Source organism: Neofelis nebulosa, chromosome 2 (assembly GCF_028018385.1).
Source record: "Neofelis nebulosa isolate mNeoNeb1 chromosome 2, mNeoNeb1.pri, whole genome shotgun sequence".
Classification (NCBI taxonomy): Eukaryota; Metazoa; Chordata; class Mammalia; order Carnivora; family Felidae; genus Neofelis; species Neofelis nebulosa.
Genome location: NC_080783.1, coordinates 162,893,164 through 162,919,352, shown reverse-complemented (window position 1 = coordinate 162,919,352; position 26,189 = coordinate 162,893,164). Strand labels below are relative to the sequence as shown.

The 26,189-nt window shown below is 36.9% G+C and overlaps 1 protein-coding gene across 3 annotated transcripts in view; it reads right to left on the bottom strand.

Annotated features, from left to right (window-relative positions):
• The window catches only part of NEGR1 (neuronal growth regulator 1), an 847,444-nt gene that overhangs the window by 164,195 nt on the left and 657,060 nt on the right, over positions 1–26,189 (bottom strand). For all 3 annotated transcript variants that reach the window (XM_058716979.1, XM_058716978.1, XM_058716977.1), the window contains exon 6: positions 11,114–11,265. In XM_058716979.1, coding sequence (XP_058572962.1) covers positions 11,114–11,265 — 152 coding nt within the window. The remainder of the gene's footprint in view (positions 1–11,113; positions 11,266–26,189) is intronic.

Below are 26,189 nucleotides of genomic sequence, written 5' to 3'. Positions count from 1 at the left end.
TCAGATATGGACTCCAACAGCCACATGCTAGCTTGAGAGAAATAAACACTTTCAATTTATCTTTTTCCAGCAGTCAAGACTGCAGAGCCGTTGTGCATCCATAGCTTATGCAAGTCTCCCTAAAATGTGTTTGCTTAGTTAAATCATTTGATTATAGATATTACATGCGAGTAAGCACATTATTATAACATAAACTATAGTGCTCCCAAGAAATTATAATTTTTTGGAGAAAATATGAATTTTCCTACAGGTATGGCCACTAATTTTTGAAACATGGACTAGAAGCCTGCCAGTTTTAGAAAAATATGTTGCTAAATACTGTCTTATGAAGTGTTTTACAAAACTTGTAATTCCTTCTAGGTGGACTGAGAATGACTCTAACGGTTCTTTGACAAGAATTATGATCTGCCTCACTAATTAGGCTGCTTCACATATGCACTAATTGGATTGATTTAAAAAATCAAAGAAAGGAAACTGAAGAGCATGCAACTATCTAATACCACATTTTAGAGCTGGGTTACTCAAGTTCTTTCTTTGCTTCAAAATAGTTGAAAGAGAAAGCTTGTTAAAAAAAAAGAGAGATAAAATTGGAAAGATCCAACTTACTAAAAATTTCTGGCCATGCCATAGGTGAAATAACATTTCCATGAAAGCACGTCTTGTTAATTTATTCATATCTTACTTAAGGATATACTGAGCAGGTATCTAATATGTGACTCTGGAGAGAAATCTCAATTAAATTATATTTATAAGTAAGGAAATCCATTCTATACTGAATAGATGCATTCAATGAGGACATACCATTTCTACTCTCTTCCCCAGCAGTTTTATGGCTACTAAAACAGAATTTACAGTGCTTTAGAGAAAGTTGGCCCATTAAAATATCATTGCTTTCACAATTAATTCTTCCTCTTTTTTCTTTTATTTGGAATATCAAAACAGAAAAAAAAAACCCTATTTCATTCTACTTTTTCTTTTGGTGATGTGCTCTATTAATTATGCCTCACATTGCCTGAGGAGAAATGGGAATTTTAATAATAATGGCATTCAGCGCTTCATAGTAATCATTTTCTTCACTTATATCTCTGAATCTTATATGGGAGACCACACTTGAATTTTTCAGAAAAAGAAATTACAGCACCAAAGTGGAGGTGGGACAGTAGCTCAGACTGCTAGCTTATCATGTGCTCCAACTATTAGATCATGCTTCGAATCCAGGCACAGCTACAGAGAAAATAATGCATGCTGGGTAAATATGCTCTCAGGGACTTAGTGAGAAATCATGGGAGCGGAAATCTCCCCCAGGGCCTCCAACGTGCTTTGTCAGGGAAAAGACTAGCAAAGGCACTCCTGAAGGTTGAGACTGGGAATACCTTTTTGTCAAGCTGGAAATGTTGGCACGTTTTCATTTTTACAAAATCTTAATAGCCACAACTCCCATATACACGAGGTCACATTTTGGCCTAATTTGTTATAAGGGTTAGAGCTTTGTGAAATAGCAAGCAAGAAGATCTATTCTAGTGCCTTTTCATAGGTTATTGGCCAACAGAATTGAAACTGTGAACATAAAGGAAATTTCCCTGGAGAGTAAAATTCTTTGTAGAGATGACAAAATGATTAGGCCAGCAGTGCTATTGAGCTAAACTTTATGGAAACTCACCACAGAGCAAAATACATTAAAATACATTTTTTTCTGTCAATAAAAAATAATTTTGAGTTCAATGACAAAAATGTACAGAAGGGAAAAATATTGGCAGCCTTTCTACTTTGTTAAGGAGTAAGTGTAACTGTTTTTAATAACAATCAATACATAAAACTGCTTCTTTTAAACATATATAGATTTTTTTTAGAATCTTAAAGCATTATAGGAGAAAGAGAACTTGGGTAGTTATTTTATTCTCTGCATTTTATAGATGAGGAAACTGAGGCCAGAGAGTTAAGTGCTTTACCTAAGGACTTCTCCAAGTAAAGGCAAGAACCTACATTCCCCGACTCTCAGGCTAGGACCCGTAATAAAATTTTATGGCTAATTTTTAAACCCTTTTTGATTTTTCAGTATCTTTTTGGTATCTAATTCCCACAAACCTGCTACATTTCAAGGCTGATGAATGACAACAGCAAATACCAAGGCTCCATCCTCCCTTTGGCGTTTACTGACCCTGTATCAGCTATAGGGATGTATATGTAGCTTTAGTAGCTTGAAGATACAGCTGTCAAATCGCCTCTTAACCAGAGAGAAACACATCAGTAGAGTAATTAATCCTGTACAACCCTTTCTATCAACCTGACCACTTTTTTTTTCAATCATTACAAGTGAATGCTTATGTGCACGGCTGATTTAATTAATAATTCTAATAAAAAAGACAGTATCATAATGATAGACATAAGTACATGAATAAATGGATTAAAGAACCAGTGCTGTTCTTAAATAGCCAGTGAGATAAAGTTGCTCAGTTATTGAGGTTACGGAGGCTGAGCTTCCAGCAGCTACCCTTCAAAGTTTGGATCATCCGTACCAGAGAGTAGAGACATTTAATCAGGACCTAGATTAGTTATTTTACATATCCTGTATCATTTGATCTTTGCAACAACCCTGTAAAAATAACCTATTTTCTCCATTTTATAGGTGAGATGATTGAAGCGTTAAGATTGGGACTAAGAGAACTGTCCAGCATCCTGAATGGGGGACTAGGGTTTCAAATCAGACTTATTTGATTCCCAAGCTTTTGGTGGTTGGTGTTGTCATGAAAAAAGCACTGGAACACGAGTAGGACAAACTAAGCAAGCTCTAGCTTTAGATCTGCTATGACAATATATAACATTGAGTTCCCTCACCGATAAAGGGAAAGAACTGGTCTAGAATGAAAGTTTTCAAACCTAATTTTGTGGAACTCTATGGCTTTTTGACAGGCCTCAGGGTCACTGTGTGGTGTGATATGGAGGAAAAAGATAGGATTTTCCAGGTTTACCTTCAAACCAACCACATGAACTCCAATTTAACTTTGTTATATATTAAGGGCTTGCATCAGGTTTTCCCTGGGGAAGGAAAGGAATCCACAGCTTTAAGAACTTTTAAAAAAAAACCCAACTAGGTAATATCTGAGACTACTCTAGCTCTAAGGTTCTGTCATTTGACATGGCTAACCAAAGCTCTGTTAGCATTTGTATTTGGCTCTTACATGAAATCAGTGGTGATTTCATGAACTGAAGCACCAGCTGGAGCAATTGGTGAACTGTTCCTACAGTTATTCTCACTACTTCAACCGGTTGGGTATCATCTCTCGTGTATGGCACTGAATGGCTATTTTGTGTTTAGCTTCTTGAGAATACACAAAGCTTCTAGCTATAAGGTCAGGGAGGAAAAAACCTTCTTGCTTCACTCCTGCTGCATTTCACCAAATTTGTATATAGTCATTATTTGTATGATGATTATGTCTCTATGTGCATATTTCAGTTTAGCAGAGTGCCATTCAATAGGTCGATATAACTATATCAAAAATCTACCTACAACTGCAAACCTAATTTTTGTAAAATACTTATTACTAGAACATCCAGGAAAGGCTTTCCATTAACATCTTAAAGCTGTGAGGATCAAGCCAGTTGGCTCACATAGCACACTGTCTTCAATAATCACCAAGTCTATATTTATTACTGCCTCTTTCAACCAAAATGAAATCCCTATCTCTTTTAAGCTCCAGGAGGGGAGATCAAGTTCAATCTAAAATATGAATCATTCAAATTTGTGGTATCACCTTTCACATGGAATCAAGGTTCATTATAATACGCGAAAGTAACAGAGAGCCCATACAGTTGCTTACTGGCATGTGGGGACATTTGAAGCAAGCAGAGAGCTGAAATATTACTTGCAAGGGCACAGCTGGTTTCACATTCAACAAATCAGTCAAAAAAATAACGTTTGCCTGCCTCAGTCAGATCTAAACAAGGGAAAAATGTTATGCCAGCTACATTCTTTCTTTCCCCAGTAGCCTCTTCCATTTTCCTTTTGGATACCAGCTAGTGCCTTTTTTTTTTTTTTTTAATCCCTAAGAGAAGGTGTCCATCAAATTAAATAGACTGGGAAGATATATTCTGTAAACATGAAAGGAGATATTCCAGAAAGTTAAATAGCAATGATTGTATAAAACATTTGAAATTAGAACTTCATTATTGTCTCCACAGGGTTGCTAAGGCAGGGAAAAGAGAAAGTTTTGGTGATTCCTTTGAATATTTTATGTGTAATATTTCTGAGGCAAATGCTTTGTTATTTGAATAAATGCACGTACGCACGTGCGTGCACGTGTGCACACACACACACATGCACACACACAAGAAAAGAAGACCTTATAGCATCATTAGGACCTATATTCTGGCAATAGATTTGACACCCCACATTTGGAAACACATGAACAAAGAGTTTGGCACCCACACACTATAGCAATATGATTGTTATCTATTTGGGTCTGCAAGCTAAGACTCTGTTAATATTAAAGCTTGAATTGTCCCAAATATTTTCATATATTAAGTCTCAGGAGAAGGTTGTATTGAATTAAAGTTATGTGAATTTTAAGCACTTTGTTTATGTGGCTAAGATTTTTTCCCTTCTTAACTGATTTCTTTCCTTATTTGCTTTTAGATTATGATTCTTTGTGTCCTATAATGAATATCTGTTTTTTTAAACAAAGCATATACAACATATTTTACTTATAGAAATGACTTTTATTGGTTACTAAATTACTAATCAAATAAGGGTGTAAATCTGATGAATTGAACCCATAGATGGCAGGATGGGACCATTCAGTTCGTATTCTTTAAGGGGAAGACATAAAGAAACCAGCTCCTGTTCAGGAAACAAAAAACATAACTGAAAAATAGTATAAAAATCTCAAATAATTCTGAATCTCTCATTTTTTACTTAATAAGGAATTTTGCTATGAATAGTTGGCATGCTGTCATCCATTATTAATTTTGTTACAGCATTTGCTCTCTGAGGCTGATCTACAGTGATCTACAGAATATTCTCTCTCTCTCTCTTTCTTTCTCTCCCCCCCCTCACACACACATCAAGAGACATTTTTAATGCAAGTATATGCCAGAAATTTCTGGACAGAACATCTGCAAAGTGAGGGATTCATTGTACACAAGGTTTCCTACAGTTTTCCTAATACAAACTTTACTTTCCCCTAACTTGAGAAATCATATATTCTTTATCTAGAGTAATTCTATTAATGAAATTACTAACATCTCTGCTTAGAATTAGAGTTCCTCTTAGTATTACAGTCTAAAGCCTACAGGTCACAGAAGGCAAAAGGGTTTAAGATAACTTCATTTTAAATCAAAGCCCTTTCTTGTTTCTCTGGGACTGAAGAAAGATGTGTGAAAAGAGGCTAACAAACTGAGAATGAGGGCAGCTTGCAGAAGAGCAAGAAGCATGGGAAGTATGATTCACCAAAGACTGAGTATGGCATCTTTGCTGGTCAGGGAGTGGTTGACATACATATAGTCATTGGACCTATTAATCAGATTGAAAGCCAATTCAGACCAGCTGCTCAAGGATCAAGGCAGTTCATCAGCCTGTTTTCTTCCTTTGATAGCCTAGTCCATAGAAAGAGTAGTTTACTACCCATGTCTCTACTTCCTCATCTACTTCTTTCACCTGAATCCACAACCTCATGACTTCTACTCCCAGTTTTCTACAAAATTGCCTTGGCAAAGATCACCGATTGTTGCCAGTTGTCAGAGACAGTGGTTGATTTTCAGACTTTTCTGATCTGATGGAACATTGGGCATTGCTGACTGTCCCTGTTGTCGAACAAATCTCCTGTGGCTTCTGTGGCACTGATCCTCCTCTGGCATCTTCATCCTCATTTGTCCCACGAGCTTCTACAGGATATTTCAACTGTTTTGCACACTCCTTAATGCTGATTTTACCTGGAGGTTGGTCCTTGCTCATCTTTTTACTGTACGTGGCCTTTCTGCACAATCGTACTTACTGCTGACACTACCACCTCCACTCTGATAACCTCCAAATCATATCTCCATTCTGGACTTTACACCCAGCAAACTACTGGACATTGCCTCCAACTGAGTATGTCCAAAATTAAAATCACTTTTCTTCTTTCAATCTCTACTTTCTCCCCAAATCTGAAAGTGCTAATCCTTCTCTCCTGTTCTATCCTGGTTAATTTCACCCAACTAAATGTTGGGAGTTATCTAGATTCCTACAATTCCCTTCCTGTTCTCTCCACAGTTGGTCATTAACTCCTCTTTCCTAATTTCTTGCCACTCCCTCACCTCTGCTACTTTTTTTTTTTGGTGCAATTATCTTCTTGTAGGTCTAATACCTGGACTTAGAACTCATTTTAACTAAGAATGTCTTTCAGAAACTAAATCTGTTTATATCCTGCCTTTATTAAAAATCCTTCAATAGCTCTTCAAAACCAGAAAGATAAAGTCCAAGCTCATTTGCAGCCTTTCTTGTCATAATTCCATCAATTTGTCCAATCATCTCTCAATAGTCTCTTCTCCCACCTTTTACTCTAACTAACCATATAAAGATACCACTATGTCTTCAAGTGTGTCAGATTGTTCCATACTGCCATGTCTTTACAGTGGCTGCTTCAAACTAGAGTATTCTCCCTCACCCCCACCCAGCCATTCCACACCCAGGCTCAATCTAATCACATCCTTTGTTCAAGGGTCATCTCTACAGCTCATCCTCAGTCACAGAGACTGAGTTGATCATTCTCTCATTGTTGCCACTGTACAATGTACTCGGGGCTGTTCTTAAATGAACTCTGCAAACTTCTGTCGAAAATCACACAATGGTGGCTAAATAGGTATTTTGAGGTGCATATTATTTATAATTCTTATAGCCATACTCTCATCAGCCATCTAGATGACAGTCCTTTCATGACCCTCAAGGCCAGGTCAAGAGCCTCTTCTCCGTCCTAGTATGCCACCGTTACTATATTGCATTACAGTTGTCTGTTTCTTATCCCTCTCCTCTCATTCATCTGAGAACTCTTTGGGCATTGGGTTCCAGATATATTAATCCTTTTCTTTCTAACATTAAGAACAGTATTTTGTACATTATAGGCAGTATATATATATATATATACACACACACACATACATATATATGTATTTTTTGACAAATAAAGGTTGCTATTGAACAGATTATCTGAGCCTTGAAAATAGAATTTTTTAGTTTTGTCTTTACTACTTGCATCTCCTAGATTTCTGAACTTCTATGCTGCAAACTTCATTAATCTGGAATTAGTGCCACAAAATCTGGTTCATGCACTGACCAAGGGATATGGTTAAGTTACAGCTAGAGTTAGGACATTATTTCAAATTTGCATGCCTTCTCCCTAGCTTACCAGTAACAGATTACCATTTAAATTTTTTTTTTAACGTTTATTTATTTTTGAGACAGAGAGAGACAGAGCATGAACGGGGGAGGGTCAGAGAGAGGGAGACACAGAATCTGAAACGGGCTCCAGGCTCTGAGCTGTTAGCACAGAGCCCGATGCGGGGCTTGAACTCACGGACCGCGAGATCGTGACCTGAGCCGAAGTCGGCCGCTTAACCGACTGAGCCACCCAGGCGCCCCCAGATTACCATTTAAACTCTTAGTAAAGTATTGGGCACGGGGTCAACAAGTAAGGTCAGCAACCTATATATTGCTTTTGGAACTGAACTGAACTGAATTGAGTGCTCTTACAGGATATGATATAACAATGGTTAACATTTATTGAGTGCTTGCTTTGTCCCAGGCTGAGGGATAAATGCTTTACATGCATCATCCCATTTAATTTTCATCCCATAGATGGGAGCCATTATTGGCCTCATTTTATTAACAATGAATTAATGAGACTTTGGCATTTGCTTACACAAAGTCACATGTGACTAATATGCAGCAAAACTGGGATCCAAACCAAGGCCTGCTTGACTGCTTTTACATGAAACACACACACACACACACGCGCACACGCACACGCACACGCACATGCACACACACAGACACACACACACTAAAGAGTGTTGCATTTTTTTTTATGGTCTTAGTTACAGAAAGGCTCCAAATTATAGCTTTTTGCCTTGTCTCCTTGGTGATCTAGACAATGCAGGTTATTACAAACCAGGAGTAGACTGTATCAGTCCAAGTTTCATCCTAAATAGTTATGGATGGAGAACTGACTCCTAGTGGCTAAAGCTCTGTTAGAACGTTATTATCAATCAGTTTGAGGGTTTATATGTATAAATGCTACACTAGGCAACTCATATTTCTTATAACCCTCTCCCATTCATAGACCTTGTGAGATATGACAAAAATTCTTATCAAGTGACACAGTGCTGTCTCAAGCTAACATCACATGAACGTTAAGAAAGCTGCCTTCCCCCATAATATAGTTTGTAGATTCACAATGCCTGCGTTGGGTAACTGTACCATCCAAAGAGATTTAAAATGCTATAAAACTGTGTGTTTAAATATCCCTGAGTCTCATTTTTGTATAAGTTTTCAGTCAAACATTGAGCCCATTCATCTTTCATATACTTAAATCTGATATCTGGTATGTGTTGTTTACATCTAACCACTTATTTTTAAAAGTTTTATATGTTGAAGAATAGCATCCTAAATGATTAAAGTCGATTAAAAAACACAATGAGGACAAAGGTTATATGTAGAGGTTTAGCTTTGGAAGAGTATGTTGCAAATGATACAATTTATCCTTCACTCTGTTGATGCTTCTATGTTCATAGCAAGAGAGTGAAATGTAAGAGTTAAAAACTTGGGCTCTGGAGCAAGACTGTAGGGATTCAGCGTTTTGCTTTGTCCCTTATTTGGCTTTGGTCAAGCGTTTCATCTCTTTTCATCTTAGTTTCCTCATCTGTAAGAAGGAAATTATAGAATTTACCTCTTTGGATCACATGAGAATTAAACGAACAAATTCATATAAAGAGATTAGAATAGTATCTGGTCTACAGGAAGCTCACAGTAAGTGTACCTTATAATTGTCCTGGTATTGTCTTACATATCTAGAGATTACAAATACACACTTTACATCTAAAACCCAGTTCATTCATTCATTTATTCATTAGCCATTTAATCACTTATCCAATGTTTAACAAATTCATTTAGTCCTTAAAGATTTATTGATTAGCTATTAAATAACAAGCACTGTGCTTGGTGATATGGGCCATAAAATAATGAACCAGGTATTGATCCTATATTCTCAACAAACATAATTTTGTGGAGAGATAAAAAATTTATAAAAGTAACTATTTTACAAAATAGAAATGCTCAGTGTAATAAGAATTTCAGATGAGGTCATAGATGTCGTCTGAATATATAGTCATTTCTTCAACTTCTAGGTCTATGTCCAAAATTGCAGTTAATATTTGCATATTATGTCTTTGCTGATAAATTAATCAAACTGCACTAGTATTCCATAGCACCTCTGCATACAGGCAGGCAGTGGCAAAGGGAGATAATTAGAGACCATTCTAAAGATACCATGTTTAGAAGCCCTTTTAGCAGTGCATTATTTCCAGATGATTGTGTTAAGGTTGTCAGAACACAACAAACACTTAAGTAAGTGACATTTGTTCCTAATCTGTCATATTCATTAATGCTTCTGTTTCAAAAATCAGAATGTGATTTAGAAATTTAAATAGCAAAGAGTTAATGTGTTATATAAGCCTTAAATTTTTCTTTACTTTGCCTTATTAATTCATTAATTCTTTCAGGTTCTTGAATATTTAAATCATTTAAAATATTAATAGTATACCAAAGAAATATCAATATTTACATGAAATTGGAATTCACGTAGCTCTGTAATATTTTTAATGGTTTATATTACTCATAATTACACTAAATAAATCATCCTCATGGAAGAAACTCAAGCAAGTTTGTTATATACTATGGCTATTGCATGGCAAACAGTGGTTTTCTTTCAGAGTGTGGGTATTAAGAAATAGGAAGTAATATTAAGCTGGAATAATAAGTGATATGTTGTTTTAAAAGTATATAGAAACTAACAACAAACTAATTATTTTATTTAACATCAGAGGCTCTTAAATTGTCACAATTCAAAGTTCATAAATCATGAAACTTTTTGTAATATATTTTTAAGTAGTAGAAGCATTATATATCCCATGCTCGTTTCTGCAAAATGGAAGTGATCATGTCTGTGATGAACTACACAATATTCACATTTTTCAGAGACACAACTATATATTATGATAATATAAATATACACGTGTCAGTGTACTATAAAGATATTAACTATAAAAGATAAGGATGACTTCAGTTAACTTTGTGGAAATGAGAAGATTGTATATTGTCTGCAATCTTCTTTGAACACTTTGAGAAACACTCCACTTCAAAATCAGGAACATTTTATAGTTATGAAAATGTGTTGTTTACTCAGCTTTTAAAAAGTACTGAAACTAATTGTAGGAGAAAATATCAGCTATCAGCTTAGGTTTCTCTCCCTCCAACTAATCCTCATGTTTATTCTTCCTTTTTTAGCAAAACCTTAAGAACCAAGATACATTAGAAATATAGTATTTATTTTAGCAAAACCTTAGGTTGTATTTCAAATAGTTTTGAGTAAAAACATTATCTATATGGACAAAATATTCTGTCCATGATGATTTACTTACTCTTACATTTTATATATGGCATGTGAAATTCTCACTATTACAAGGTGAATGCCTAAAGAAAACCAACCAAGAGTAAATTCAACGGAAATTAACCAGTGCTTAAGGATAATGGAACACATTTTTAAAAAACAAAATGAAAACAAATAAAACCCCACCAAACCATCTTCAGTCAGAAGACATTTTTCAGTGGGTCCTATTATTTAGGTATCTTTTTTTCCCTTTTCTCAGCTGTAAGACAGTTTTCTAAACACACATGGACTTCAACAGGGATTATAAAATTCTCAAACACCCATACCATTTAGGGGCCAAGTTTCCTCCGTGTAAGGGATGTGTCACATCAGGCTGAGTCTAAAAATGAACATACACCATTCTCAGGTTTTATCTCTGCTGATGGACAGGAGCCAAGGGGCCCCTGGGAGCATTCTGGCAACACTGTGTTACTTACGGTTGAGAGGCAGGCTCGCATTGGTTGTGCCTAGCTTGTTGGCAGCCACACAAGTATAATTGCCGAAGTGCTCCTGTGTCACATTGGTAACAGTGAGAATGGATCTTGTGCTAAAGTTTTGAATAATAATTCCTTGTTGGCCATTGAAGAGCCTAGAAGACAAAAATCACCTCTAGGTTAATATGCATCGTGAATATCATTTTTGGTTTTATCTTAGTTGGGGTTGTCATGGCAACCCATAGACAGTTTGGTCCACACTAGTATTAGCATATAATGTGATAATGGTGCAATTATATTTTCCTTACGTGAGTAGATGTAGGGGAGGAGGAGCTGTATGACAGCTGTGGATTGTTACTACAGGTTTCTTCGCACTCTACAAAACACTAAACTGAGATTTCCACATGTCCTTTTCATACACTGACTTGTATTTTAGAAAATTAAATGCACCACAGCAATAGAGTCTCATCTGTTAAAGTCAAGAACGAGTAAAGCAAATTAAATATAATGATTTCATTAAAAATACAAACCGATGGTTTCTAAAAAGCTGGCTAAGATATGTCTAGGCTTTTTCAGATAACATTGTTGGATAACTCCCCATCCAAATTAACCCCACAACTGCAATAAGATGTTCCGAGTCCAGGGTCAACACCATTTTGCTGCTGCTACATACAACCTAGACAGATGACTTGCTTTTCACCTAGAAAACAGCCGCAGTATAGCACTGAGAAGAGCATTCCAAGTTGCGTCTTGTCTTGGTTACATTTGAGGAATGTGCTGGGGGAGTCCTCTAACCTTTCTGGGCTTCAATACAGGCTTCAGTTTTACCTGATTCCACCCTGATGACCCAACACTCTCTCTCCAGGCCTACCGGCAGAGGTTTCACTCTCAAATAGGCTGGCAATGCATCACAGTTCTCAGGGCTTGCCACGCTCACTCCATCTTCACTTTTTTCCTGATCTGCACCCAGTGGTCATCAGCCCTTTGTATCTCTGCCAGCTGGATCCTTCCCTCTGCACTCAGGTCTGATGTGTGTCCTATCTCTCTTACTCTAGTGCTCCTTAAATGACTCTTTCCCCTGCCCCGCTCTCTGCATGTTTCTCTTGAAATTGCTGTGGGATTCATAAAATCAAAGCCACATTCTTGCATTGTTCTCTGCAGCGGTTTCCATGCACACAGGTCTTTTCAACCTAAATAAATAGAATTGCCTTAAATTCCTCAAAAGACAGGGCCATATGGACATGCTTTATTTTATATTTGAGTCCTGCATAACACTTAATAGTACCTAACAAATAACTCATAGATCAGCAGAATTGGGGTGACATCCCCACAACACAGGTATTGGTAAGCCCCCTTCAGGGGCCCCCCTCAAAACATTCTTTTTCTAAATATGAATTCTGTTATAATGACGATGCCAACCAGATGATAACGTCTTCCTAACCCCAAAGTTTACTATGAAATGATGTGCTGATCACAATATGGGCTATGTAAGCTCATAGCCTGAATGGCATGGTATTTTTCCTCCTTAATATGTTCAAATTTTAGTAGCAAATATTTTTTTTAATCACGAAGATGCAAATAAATGGCATTCTCCTGAGAGTTTAGGTTGAACTCCTTTGCATTACATTATGTGACTTGCATCTGAATTTAGACAAAATATACTGTAGTTACATGAAGATTAAAATAAGCAGCCATGCTTGATTACCCTGGGAATTTCTTATATTTCATGTAATGGCTGAATTTGACTTATCCAAAACTCAAACCTTAATCAGATTAATAAAACTTTGACTTAAATAAACACTGAAAACATTAACTTGAGCAATAAACCCAATGATTCTCAACTATGACACAACAAAATAAGGTATAAAATATCAAGGATATGGCAGTTTTTACTCCTCTGTCTCATATTTCAAATCTATCAACATTTATGCCAAAATACCAATGTGATAACTGCATATTTTTCTGCATCACATTAATAACTTTATTTCTAACCAATATTATATGCTATGTATAAAAACTGATGGCTTCATTGGCCAGAGAGCTTCAGGGTTAGGGCTGAAATCTATCTTCCCATGTTTGTGCTCATATGGACACATTGTCCAAAGGACTCAGCAGCTCCCTGGATTACTAAATTCCCATTGTGCCGCACCTACCAAGCTAAGATTCATTTTTCTGCTAAAGAATTAAGAAGAAATTAGTCAGGGCCTTTATTCGACTAGACTCTGGGGAGAAAATTCTAAGGCAGTATATTTATTTTTTTTTTTTAATTTTTTTTTCAACATTTTTTATTTATTTTTGGGACAGAGAGAGACAGAGCATGAACGGGGGAGGGGCAGAGAGAGAGGGAGACACAGAATCGGAAACAGGCTCCAGGCTCCGAGCCATCGGCCCAGAGCCTGACGCGGGGCTCGAACTCACGGACCGCGAGATCGTGACCTGGCTGAAGTCGGACGCTTAACCGACTGCGCCACCCAGGCGCCCCTAAGGCAGTATATTTAGTAACTTGATGGCACTGTTTGCTTATATTCCTTCAGACCATCTTTCTGAGTTGGCTTCCAACTCTCTGCCCTAAAATGTGTCTGAAGGCAAAGCCCCAGATTTTACTAAATCACACAGGACACCCACGCTCTGTATGTGTAGACCCATTTTTGGCCTCTGGTCAGGGGTTGCTGTGAACATCCTTATCAGAGAGCCACATTGGTGGCACGGTGGCACGTTAGCAGCCGTGACTCCTGCTGCTCCACTCATGCTAGCAAGTGATTATGGCCAACAAAACAGAAAAGTATCTTCCCTGGGGGGATTTTCTTCCCTCTAGAGGAAGCTACCTTTCTGAGATTACTGGAGAACTCCAAAGTTTATTTTTTTTAAAGTCGGGAATTTTAGAAGTGCTGACTCCTCAAAATACCCTATAAGAACCTGTCTTTACCAGTAGATGGCTGGTAAAGCTGACCTTGAGGGAGAGTGACTTCTGAGATGGTGTCTATCTCTGAAGGTGTACTGTGATTTTCCTGTAGGGATCCTGTGGGTGCAAGGGGTGGAGAGCTTTCTCAGCTATTCAAATCAATTCTGAAATTTATCATTGCTACAAAGATGAGTTTGATGCCAGATGATTAGGGACTTGGCTGGGCAAGATCTTTGAAGGCTCTTCAAGACCTTTGAAGGCCTTTCAGTAGCTTAAAGTTGAAGAGAAGAATCAATCAGACACATAAACATAAACAGTTGTAAACACAACTGAGTTGATTTTAGTCACAATGGGGACCCTGTTAAGATGAATACTCCTGCCCTTAGTTACTGGATATAGAAATCTGAACCACACTTATAAGTCTCATCATGTATGTCCTGAATGTAATTTTACTCTTTGACTAAAAACAAATAATAAAAGATGTCTTTAATTGGTGACAATTGTTTTCTTTATGAAACAGTTTTATTCCAAAATGGTTGGATATAGTAAAGAGAATAGTCTGTAAAAAGAATAATTATTTATCAATAAACACATATTTGGCAAATTAAAGTATCATTCTGTATTAAAGAAAATGCTTGATAGCCTTCAAACATGCACATGTTAGCCTATTAACAGAATGACCCTGGCCTCATTGAATTTTTCACATCCATCCCAGACTTGTTTGAAACCAGTTCCTTGCATTGGTGATGTGAAATCTTGAAGTGACAACTCAAGCAATAGTTCACAATACACCTTGCAATAAAAACCAGAGAACTAACTCTGGAATATTGCCTTATTTGGAGTTCTCTCTTTTCTCTAAATACTTAAGTGTTTCAAGTTTTAAGAGAATCATTCTTGTATTGACTTAGAATCCAAAATAAGAGACGTCTTCTCATAGTCCCTTCCCGCAGGAAGAGAGGAAACAATTGTGTTGGGTTAGTGGTTGATTATGGAATTCTTACCCTCAGAAGTGGATCAGCAGCATTTGATGCTTGCTTAGAAATCCCTGGGAATTTTTGTTTTTTGCATTTTACCATTCAGTGGACCCCATGGCTGTAAGATCCTTCTATTATTGTGGACCCTGCTGTCCTCTACATTTACCGCTGATGGTAGTTTATTCATACTGCTCTGATCAGAATGTTTGTGTCCTCCAAAAATTCATATGTCAAAAATCTAAACCTCAAGGATGATGGTATTAGTGGGTGGGGCCTTTGGAAGGTGCTTAGAAATCATAAAGGTGAAACCATGATGAATGGGATTAGTTCAGAGAGCTCCCATAGCCCCTTCTGTCATGTGAGGATACAACAAGATGTCTGTGACCTAGAAGAGGACCCTTTTCAGACCATGCTTGCACCCTGATCTTGGACTTCCAGGCTCTTGAACTGTCAGATAACTTTCTGTTGTTTACAAACCACCCAATCTGTGGTGTTTTGTTATAGCAGCCCAGATGGATGAAGACACATACTGAGGATCATTGCCCTCACTCTCCTTCCTTCTGCTTTTCATTAATGCCTCATAAATCTGTAAACTGCAGGCCATCTGCCCTGTCATCAGATGATGCAGGCAACTCATAAGTAACACAGCCTGACCAACTAACTTGTTCTGAATTAGAATAGCCATATTTTCAAGTGTCGGTCATAAAGAAGTAGCACATAGAAAGCATACTAATAACTTAAAGATACTTACAAATCTGACCCATGAAATGTTCACAAACTTTACAATCATAGCTTCTCTCAGGCAGTAAGTAAGATGGACAGAAGAGTCCACAGCAACATCACAGCAGCAAAACTGACCACCAAGCCATTGGCACTGACTGATAAGACTGCAAAACTAAGTGGTATCGCTATACCAAACCTCATTCACTTTATATATAAATCCAGCCTGATGACACATTTTGGGACTATTGTTTGCTCTGCGCATTTCCAGGTCAAGCGTAACAATAAATATTCTGGAGAAACAAGCTTATAAGTGCAAAGAGTCACTGAAATTCTTCATTGCTAATGTAAGAAATATACATAAGTGTATCAGACAACAACATTTAAAATGTTTAAGTACTTTAAATAGGAGTGGGAGAGGTGGACTAAATGATGATTGATCTTTCATCAGAGTAGAATTATAAGGAAATATGATAATATATCATGCTGTATAACTGGATAAGATTATTATGGCCTTATTAAGTGATTTTTGGGTGATAGTATAGCAGAGATCAAAAATAGCAGGGGACAGAAGGTAGTTCTTGAGTCATAAGAGATATATGTACAAAGAAAATGAATATTACTTCTCACAATGGATTGCAGGCTTTGAGTTCCAAGAGGTGGTGTGAGCTAAGGATACAACTCAAAAAAGAGCTTTAGAAAAAGTCATGGGTGATGGTAAAAACATCACAGGTGATACAGTCGTAATGGAAATGAAGTTCTACTTCATCATCAAATGATGATTAAATTCCTTCTATGCTTAAGGCACTGGTTTAAGAACCAAAGGGGGGAAAAGACAAATGGACACAGTTCTAGCTAAGCACCTTGGCTACACTTAAAAATATGAAGATGACATCGAGATCATATAGGTCCTTACATGACACATCTCAATGTCTCTCTCAGTGACAGAGTTCTAGCTTACATATATTTTGCTTCTGCATCATGGCTATATTTCTCGTCTTTTCCATGAGAGCAGGAATGCTTTATATATGTGGAAAATGTTAGCTGCTCTCAACATATTTATGACTGAGGTAATCTAACACTAAAGAATTTCAATGCTGTACAAAAAAGTTTGTGTTAAGACTGTGTGAAATTGACATTCAGAAAACATTTAAGCATTTTCAAATGTATGTCAACTAATCTTCATAGTATCCCTAGGAGGTAAGCATTACTAGTCCCATTTTACAGATGAGAAAAAAAAAGTTTAGAAAAGTTAAGTTAATTTATCTTCCATCATCTGGTAAGTGGTAGAACCAACATTCAAATCCAGATCTTTTGACTATCGATATTATTCCAAAATGGTACTCAAATCATCAAATAGAAGCCAGGATACTGTATTTTAGTTTGGAAAGACAAGTCACAAATCATTGGTGGTTCAAGGAAATTAATAAGCCAAAGAATAGAACCAGTGGAGTTAAATAACCAATGTAATATGTGGTATCTATGCCAGGAAAACCAGATCCAGTCCATGGGGTAAATCTAATGGGATAGAGAGTTAAAAAAATGTAAGGTTCAGTTCAGCTGAGATTCCCTGGACCAGAGGTCTCTTAACTATCTATGTGGGGCTTAGCCATGCCCCCAGTCTCCTACAGTAGCTGTCTTTCACTTCCAATGGAGTCATCCTTTGATATGACTCAGTCCCAAGATGAGAAGTGTGAAATGGTCTCTTGCCACACTCTTTCCTCCTCAAACTACCTTCCAGGACAACACACACCTTCAGCATTGATTATTGTTTGTGTTTCATTCCCTAGGCTCACTAAATATTTGGGTTGCAGTAAATCTTTCCCCATAGTGTATATGTGGAATATAGTCAAGAATGGCAGAAAAAAACATAACCTAGGAGATGGCAAGAATGCAAAAATTTTAAGTAAGTTCAAAGTTGTCTTTAAAGTTTTCTAGTGATGCTATGGAGTTAATGTGTTCTTTCTGACTTAGTCAAATCATTATCACATCAAAAAGCTCTCTTTACCACAACATTTCAGGTATAAGTTTTCATAGATTTGTATGACTTTGGATTACTGTCCATATTCCCCATTAGAGTGCAACTCCATTAGGGCAAGTTTCCTAGCTTTTGCTGTTCATTATATTCTAAGCATGGGACATAATGTTGTGTACTTAATAGGTATACAGTGAGTAGTTATTGTATACTTATGTTGAATTGTATGAATTATGTTTTTACATTTTTGTACTGCTTAGTTTTTTCATCTGTTAAATGAAAAAAAATGAAACCAGGTTCAAAGTGTTGATGTAAGAATGGTTTTTAAATATATAAAATGTAATATCTATGAACACACTCATTTATATCAAATGCAGTAGGCACTAGACATATGATAGGTGTTATTATTGTTCAATACTAGGGTCTGTTTCTTAGACAGAACAGATACATTTCCTCTCAGATGGCAGCAAAATATTAAATATTGAAAATACAGGAAATTATTTTTAAAGGAAAGATCTAGGAGAGTGACTGAAAAGATCATAGTATCATGATTTCAAGATGTGCCAAATTCAGTCTCAATTACATGTGTATTATCAACCTCATCTAGCTTTTTCACAGATGTGCAGGGCCGATAAAAAAAATAAAAGTAAAAGAAGGAGGAGCAAGTACTGCTAGATACCAGAGAGAAATGAAAATTGATGTGAACATGCTGCCATAGCAACCTATTGGTTTACTGTGTTGTTTGGTACTTAAGGCTTGAATACAATATGATATCATTTATTCCTAGGAACAGACTGAAGAATATCATGCATCAATGTCTCAGTCCCAAGGGGTATCTATCTTTAGTTGCACATTTGAATACATTAATGTATTATAATATATTAGGACATTTTAATGATTTTAGACTTTATTAGGCTATTTAAAATGTATGCCTTGTTTACTTTATCAATTTTAATGAAATTAATAATTTTAGATTAGAGACCTTTGGGTTGCCTTGCTTGTGACGGTTTGATTCACATGGGGAGGATATTACCTTTAACTTTACATCAAATAAACAAAGGCTATAGTGCAAGTGTCAGTCCTCCCCTGACTGCAGTGAGCCTTGTATCCCTGACAACCTGGCCTATGACTAGATTTTTTCCCTCTGCTTGAACTGCCTTTCTAATATCAATGTGCGCAAGACTTTAATGTCAAATTTCATCCCATAATATACCAACACAACCATTTTGCAGAGATCACACTCACAGAAACGAAATCCTGGAAGGTCAGAACTGAGCAACAGAAACCAGTGTCTTTTCTGCAATCATGTATTGGGTTTACAGTGTCCTACAATCTAGGGTGACAGATGCGTCTTGTAGTGATATTCTCTTCTCAGTTTGAAACTGTATTAAAATAAGAATGGCTCTACCCTCACATGATTATAAGGCCCCACTCATTCTTGCAATAGAGTGTATTTCAAACACCATGTTAGATGCTGGAAACACAATGGTTGAGCAGGGCAAAATCCTCATGCTCAGGTAGATTATAGATTAGGAGAGGAGAGACTAGTAAAAAAAAGTTGAGTATAGCTTAAAAAGTGCTTTGATAGAGGTAAGAACATGGGAGACCATCTGGAGAGACTCCTTTCCTAGTAGAAAGGGGTCAGGGTAGTTTTCTGAGAGAAGATGATATCTGAATTGAGACTAAAGGACTAGTGGAAGGTAGCCAGGATGGGTGTGTGTGTGAAAGGGGCTTATAAGCAAAATGGCCAACATATTAAAAGGCCTGGAAGATAGAGATCATGTCACAGTTTGTGGCCAAAATATTTTAGGATAGTTATCACCCTATTGTGAGACGGTAGAATGGCAAGATTTGTGGTCAGAGAGGTAAACAGGGGCAAGAACATGAAGGCCTTCCATGCCATACTGTGATGTTAGGACTTGATTCTAGGGACATTTAAGAACCATAAGATTAGTATTTAGTTTGGAAATATTGCTATGAATTTTAAGAACACAACTGAAATCTAACTGTTTACTAATGGACTGTGTGTGCAGCATTAATACCTCAATTTTAGTATATCCTAAACAAAACTCAGCCCAGCTCTCTCAAATCTCTGTTCCTATGTTCCCAACTTCAGTTGACAACTTCACCGTTCACCTTGTTTCTGAGATGGAAAACTTAAAATTATCTTCAAATGGTCCTTTCCTTTTAGCCTAATCAATCACTGATTTTTAATTGCACAACTAATACCTTAGGTTAAATCATATTTTATATCTTTGCCATCCAAACTGCTCTGAGAAACATTTTATGAAGACAGGGATGGGATACTTTTACTACTTTTGAAAAGTCCTTCAGTGGCTTCCCAAAGCCTATGGAATCAAGTCTAAATGCTTTATCATGACATTTAAAATGCTCCAAGTCTTGCCCTAGCGTGCATTTCTTTTTTTTTTTAATTTTTTTTAATGTTTATTTATTTCTGAGACAGAGAGAGACAGAGCATGAGTGGGGGAGGGGCAGAGAGAGAGGGGGACACAGAATCCAAAGCAGGTTTCAGGCTCTGAGCTGTCAGCACAGAGCCCGACGCGGGGCTCGAACTCACAGACTGCGAGATCATGACCTGAGCCGAAGCCTGACGCTCAACCGACTGAGCCACCCAGGCACCCCCCAGCGTGCATTTCTAACCCTACCTCCTATTACACCTGATTTCACATCTTGTACCCCAGGGAATAATAAAACCTCTCTGCACAATGCTTATATAACATTGACTATGTTCTTTCCTTTCTTATGATTTTTCTTGACTCCTTGCAATGTTTAGAAATACTGTTCTCTGGTATCAAGCACAAAAGCTACCTGTTCCCTGAAGCATTTGTTAATATTCTGATTTGAGCTGAATGGACCCTTGCTGTGCACTTTCAAGGACTTGACTTAGGCTCCCTTAGGATCTTCTTATGTGGAACTTATTTCATTTTGGTGATTTTTATGATTAACTGTAAACTCTAAGTCAGGGAATGCAAACTGGAATAGCCCACTTTCAATTCTGTTTGACTGGCCCAAAGTTTTAAATGTAATAATTTGTATGTATGTCTTATGGTTATGTGTCTTCCGTTTCCCAGCAGTTGAAATGCTCTCACTTATTTCATATATTTATCTTTTACTTCCCTGGTCTTGGTTAATAAAATCATCACAGGGGCAACCAAATTGTATTGATACGACTTGGGTTATGAACTAAAAAGAGTGAAAAATCATCAGAATAAAATTAAAGATAGATAGATAGAGAAATAACACTAGAAACACAAGTTTCTTCAATGTAGGAACTTACTTCCTTTTCAGTCTTCAAATTACATCACAGTTAAGTGCCCAATGGACATTTGTTAAAATCTCAGGTAAGCAGGGAAGATTATTTCTAACATGGAGTGGTAATGAAGTTATTTCCAGTACCCTTCTAAATCAAAATATGCAACTGCTTAATCTTATGAAAATGGCTTTGCAAATGAGGGGAGAGAGAGAGAGTGAGAGAGAGAGAGAGAGAGAGAAAGGGAAAGAGAGAGAGAAAATGAATTAACATTTCTAGTCTCTTCTTTAAAATTTTTTTTTACATTTATTTATTTTTGAGAGACAGAGAGAGACACAGCAAAAGTGGGGGAGGGGCAGAGAGAGAAGGAGACACAGAATCTGAAGCAGGCTTCAGGCTCTGAGCTGTCAGCACAGAGCCCAACGCAGGGCTCGAACCCACAAACCATGAGATCGTGACCTGAGCTGAAGTCGGATGCTCAACCAACTGAGCAACCCAGGTGCCCCTCTAGTCTCTTAATAATCAAAGTTATGGTATAAATCTAGAGAAATGGATATCTTGACATGACTCAGGAAATTATGGGTTGGTGTGTTTTTGTTTTTAAGATCATTTCGTTGAGGTATTATTTATATATATATATATATATACATATATATATACATTAAATATATATTGATATATATATATATACACATTAAATATATACAGACATATATATCTGTACAACTTAATGAGTTTGGGTTAAGTATACACCTGTGAAGGGGCGCCTGGGTGGCGCAGTCGGTTAAGCGGCCGACTTCAGCCAGGTCGCGATCTCGCGGTCCGTGAGTTCGAGCCCCGCGTCGGGCTCTGGGCCGATGGCTCGGAGCCTGGAGCCTGTTTCCGATTCTGTGTCTCCCTCTCTCTCTGCCCCTCCCCCGTTCATGCTCTGTCTCTCTCTGTCCCCAAAATAAATAAAAAACGTTGAAAAAAAAAAATTAAAAAAAAAAAAAAAAAGTATACACCTGTGAAATCATCACTACCAACTCCATAAACATATTCATTACCCACCAAGGTTTCCTGAAAATTAGACTTTACTTCCCTTCAGTGACTCATTTTACCTTTGTGAGATAGTTTTTTTTTTTCCTCAGGCATAATCTAGCTAGGATTATGTGAGCAATGGGCAAGATAGTATACAGCCAGTTACATGTGTTATAAGATTACAAAGCTAGCATGTAGGGTAAAATATGCATGGCATTAAAATTGCCCTTGAAAATTCCTTATTTTAAATTAACATACTTTGTAAGCGTCTCCAAAATGGAGGGAAAGTACTCCAAGTTGGATACAAAGTGATCTGTTGGATTATAAGAAGAAAATAATAGAATGCCCATTTATGTTATAATTGTATCTCATCTTTTAACTTTTATCTGTTTTAGGTCATTTAATGTTTGCAATATATATTGCAATATACTTCAAAAATGCATACAATTTACAAATAAGTATGCATATACTTAGTTTTTGCTAAGTTTTAAATTTTACTTATAGGGATATATATTCCAAAACTTTTGTGGACCACTGCCTACATCACTGATCTAAAACACGATGGTAATGCCATCTTCACAAAATGATACGAAACCCATGTTTCTGCAATATCTATTTAAACGTTGGTCCCTTGCAATTTACTTTATGTTTTTAGTCTTAATCTTAAATAAATATACTGTTTTCAAGTCATAGATTAATTTAATTTCATGTCATCAAAGACATTATTTGCTTAATAGTACTTTGCCTATTCTGAAAATACCCTTCCACTGGATATAAGGAGTCTATTTCTTTTTATCAATCTTCTCTATTGTCAAGAAAATAAGTTAATATTTTTGGCTTTCTATATAATGGAGCTCTGAACTCTGATTTTCCCAATACTAAAATGTATATGGAGTAAAACTAAATCTGTGAGCACTGTACCTGCCAGGTGTGCTGAAAGAGCCTATAGTGTTAAAAAATATAACCATTTTATACCAAAGAATAATATTTTAATAACAAGTATATAACTTTAGTCATTCTCATGATGCTTATCTAAACAGTGCAATAAACTAAATGTCAAATGGCTAATATGTCTAATATAAAATATAGTTTTTTGGGGGGCGCCTGGGTGGCTCAGTCGGTTGAGTGGCCGACTTTGGCTCAGGTCATGATCTCGCGGTCTGTGAGTTCGAGCCCCGCGTCGGGCTCTGTGCTGACAGCTCAGAGCCTGAAGCCTGCTTCGGATTCTGTGTCCCCCTCTCTCTGACCCTCCCCCGTTCATGCTCTGTCTCTCTGTGTCTCAAAAATAAATAAACGTTAAAAAAAATTAAAAAAAAATAAAATATAGTTTTGTTTTGTTTTTTATTTCCATCCATGTCAACCATGAGGGAGACAGTGTGGAAGCTATTTTGAAGATAGTATCTGATGATTCTCAATTTTTGGTATTCATGTCCCCATTTTGCCCCTTCCACATTGAATAGGGTCACTCTGTGTAACCAGTAAGATATTACTGAATGGCAGAACATAACTTCTGGGACTAGGTCATAAACAGCTTCTACCTTGCTCTCTCTTGGACCACTAGCTCTGGAAAAAGTCAACTACCATGTCAAGAAGACAGTCAAACAGCTCTATTAAGAGGTCCATGTGGTGATTAACTGAAGCCTTCTGTCTATAACAAGCACTAACTTGCTGGGCATGTAAGCAGATCCTTTAGCTCTAGTCAAGCCTTCAGATGACCGGTGCCAGGTGACACGTGACTGCAACCTGATGAGAGACCCTGAGCCATAACTATCCAGCTAAGCTGCTCCCATTCTGATCCACAGAAGCTGTGATAATAAATGCTTACTGGTTTAAGATGCTGAGTTTTGGGATAATTTGTTATTTAGCAATAGATAACTAAGAGTGGCACTGTATACAACAGAAACAATGTGGGCTGAAAGGTTAACAATAAAATGTGTCTTGATGGCATCTTTTAAGTTGAATGCTCTTGGGCAGGTTAAGTCTCCTGTGTCTCACTTCTGTCATCGGTAAATTGAGGACAATAAATTGTGTCTCACAGACGTCTGAAGAATAAGTGAGATAAAAGAATTTAAAGAACCTAGAAAGTGATTTGTCCTCAGTAAGCGTTTGTTTCCTTCTTTTCTTTAAATTGTGCTTTATTTTGCAGTTTTTTTAAAGGTTTTTAGATTATTCTCAGCACACAGAAATGGATTTTATAGGATCTGGAAGAACTATAGGTAGAGATAGGACTAGGGATGTTGAGGTACTGACTTTTTTTTTTTCAATTTGCTTGTGTTTATTTGTATTTTATTTGAATGAAGATCTGGCTTTGAAGATCTTAATTTAAAAAAAATGAGTTTTTATAAACATTCTCTTAAGTAGACCTGAAAGAGTAAGTTATTTCTGAATATTTTTGTAAGCTCCAACTATAGAAGATCTCTAGGAAACAAAACTCCAGATCTTGTAAAAACTCTGCTACACTCTGACAGGGTCTCTGACAGCTTCATGTTTCTGTTAGTGACCCTGAGGTCAAGAAAACAGCTCGGAAATGTGCTCTATCTGTTTCTTCTCTGTGTGTCTACCTTGACTCCATTATTTCTGTGTCTTTGACTAAATAAACTCAGAAAGTCGGACTGTATGTGCAGTCTTTTATTTTGCTAATTCACAAATGACCTGCGATGCCTTTACCCCTGCCATTTAGTATTGACATTTCAAATTATTTTTAATAGTCTCTGAAGTGCCATGACCTATACTAGGTGCATGGACTCTGCATGAAGATTTGCAAGACTTCTTGAGTTCAATTCCCAGATCTGTCACTAACTGTCTGATTTTGTGCAAATGACTTAAAAACACTCCTTGCTTTGGTTTTCCCCAAGCAAAAGGTGAGAATAATAATAGTATCTATCTTATCAGTTTGTTGTGAAAATAAATCGGGTTAATTTTTGTTAACAATTTAGAACCCTGCCTGTCAAACAGCAGGTGCTTTTTACATGGATAGTTTTTCATTTTAATGAGATAAATATTTGAATGGCCTGGGCCCAGAAGATAGCATGGTAAACCCACTCAGGGAGTGTAACAACCATCATTCAGCAACTAGAAGCCTTCCCTTTCCTACTCTGCACACATTATCAAATTTGCTTTATGGTAATTTTGAGGGGAATTTATATACTCAGTGGGATTTGGTAATTTGGGTATTTCCTTAAATATAACCTGAACAAATGACAAATGTGCACTTCACTCTGAAACCAAAGTGTGTTTGCCTTTGACAGGTGCATCTGATTTTCACAGCTCCCAGATTTTCTCTAGGTGTGTGAGTGTGTTGGGAAAGGGCATTGATTGGGGAGAATCAATCCACTATTTTTTAGCAGTGGTTCTAAACTCCTTTGAAAATGTAATGAAAGCTATAGTCCATCTGTCCAGTAGGGAAAAAAATCACTGAAGCTATGACTACGGACACCAATGGGTCCTTTGCTGTTTTTGCTATAGGCCAAGAAAGTGGACTAAGGATTACTGTAGCCTTTTATGACAATGGTTTCTGAATTTAGGAAAGGAAAAGAGAGAAACAGAAAAAAAAATTCAGGACATCATTTCACACAATACTAGAAACCAAAAAAACTTTAACAAAGGAGCTCTCACATGTACTACTAGGGATAATTCCATTAGCCTGTAAGAAAGGTATGACAGGTTCAACAGTGACTTTGAAAGCTATACTAAATAGTTTGTCATTATTTAAATTGTGCTTTGTGGAGTACCAGGGATTTGGGGGAGGCCCTTGCAAGGACAGTCTGTTGGAAGGGAGGGTTCTGAGCAGATGGAATTGAAATTCTATTCATCCCACATCTAGCAGAGAAGTCCTGCTTTCATAGATATTACTTACTGGGCTTCCATATAAGATAATATTTGAACAAAGGGTTTCATAACTTTCGAGGATTTGGAACCGTTCTTCTAGATATTTGTCTATATAGATAATCACAAACTGGAAGCTTCTCAATCTGGATTATCAGAATCTGAGAAAGGTTATATTGGCTGATATACAATATTGTACAGTAGGGCCAGGGTGACCACAGACCCAGTTTATCTACTTCTAAGTATATAAAAATATGGGGCTTCTATGAAGCTACAAAGACGTAGATTTAGAATTAGTAAAAACGTTAATTAGTAAGAAGAATTAAAAATGGAACACACCAAATTGTGAAAGAGGCTGCATAAAAATAGTTGCAAACAATTTTAGATAAAAG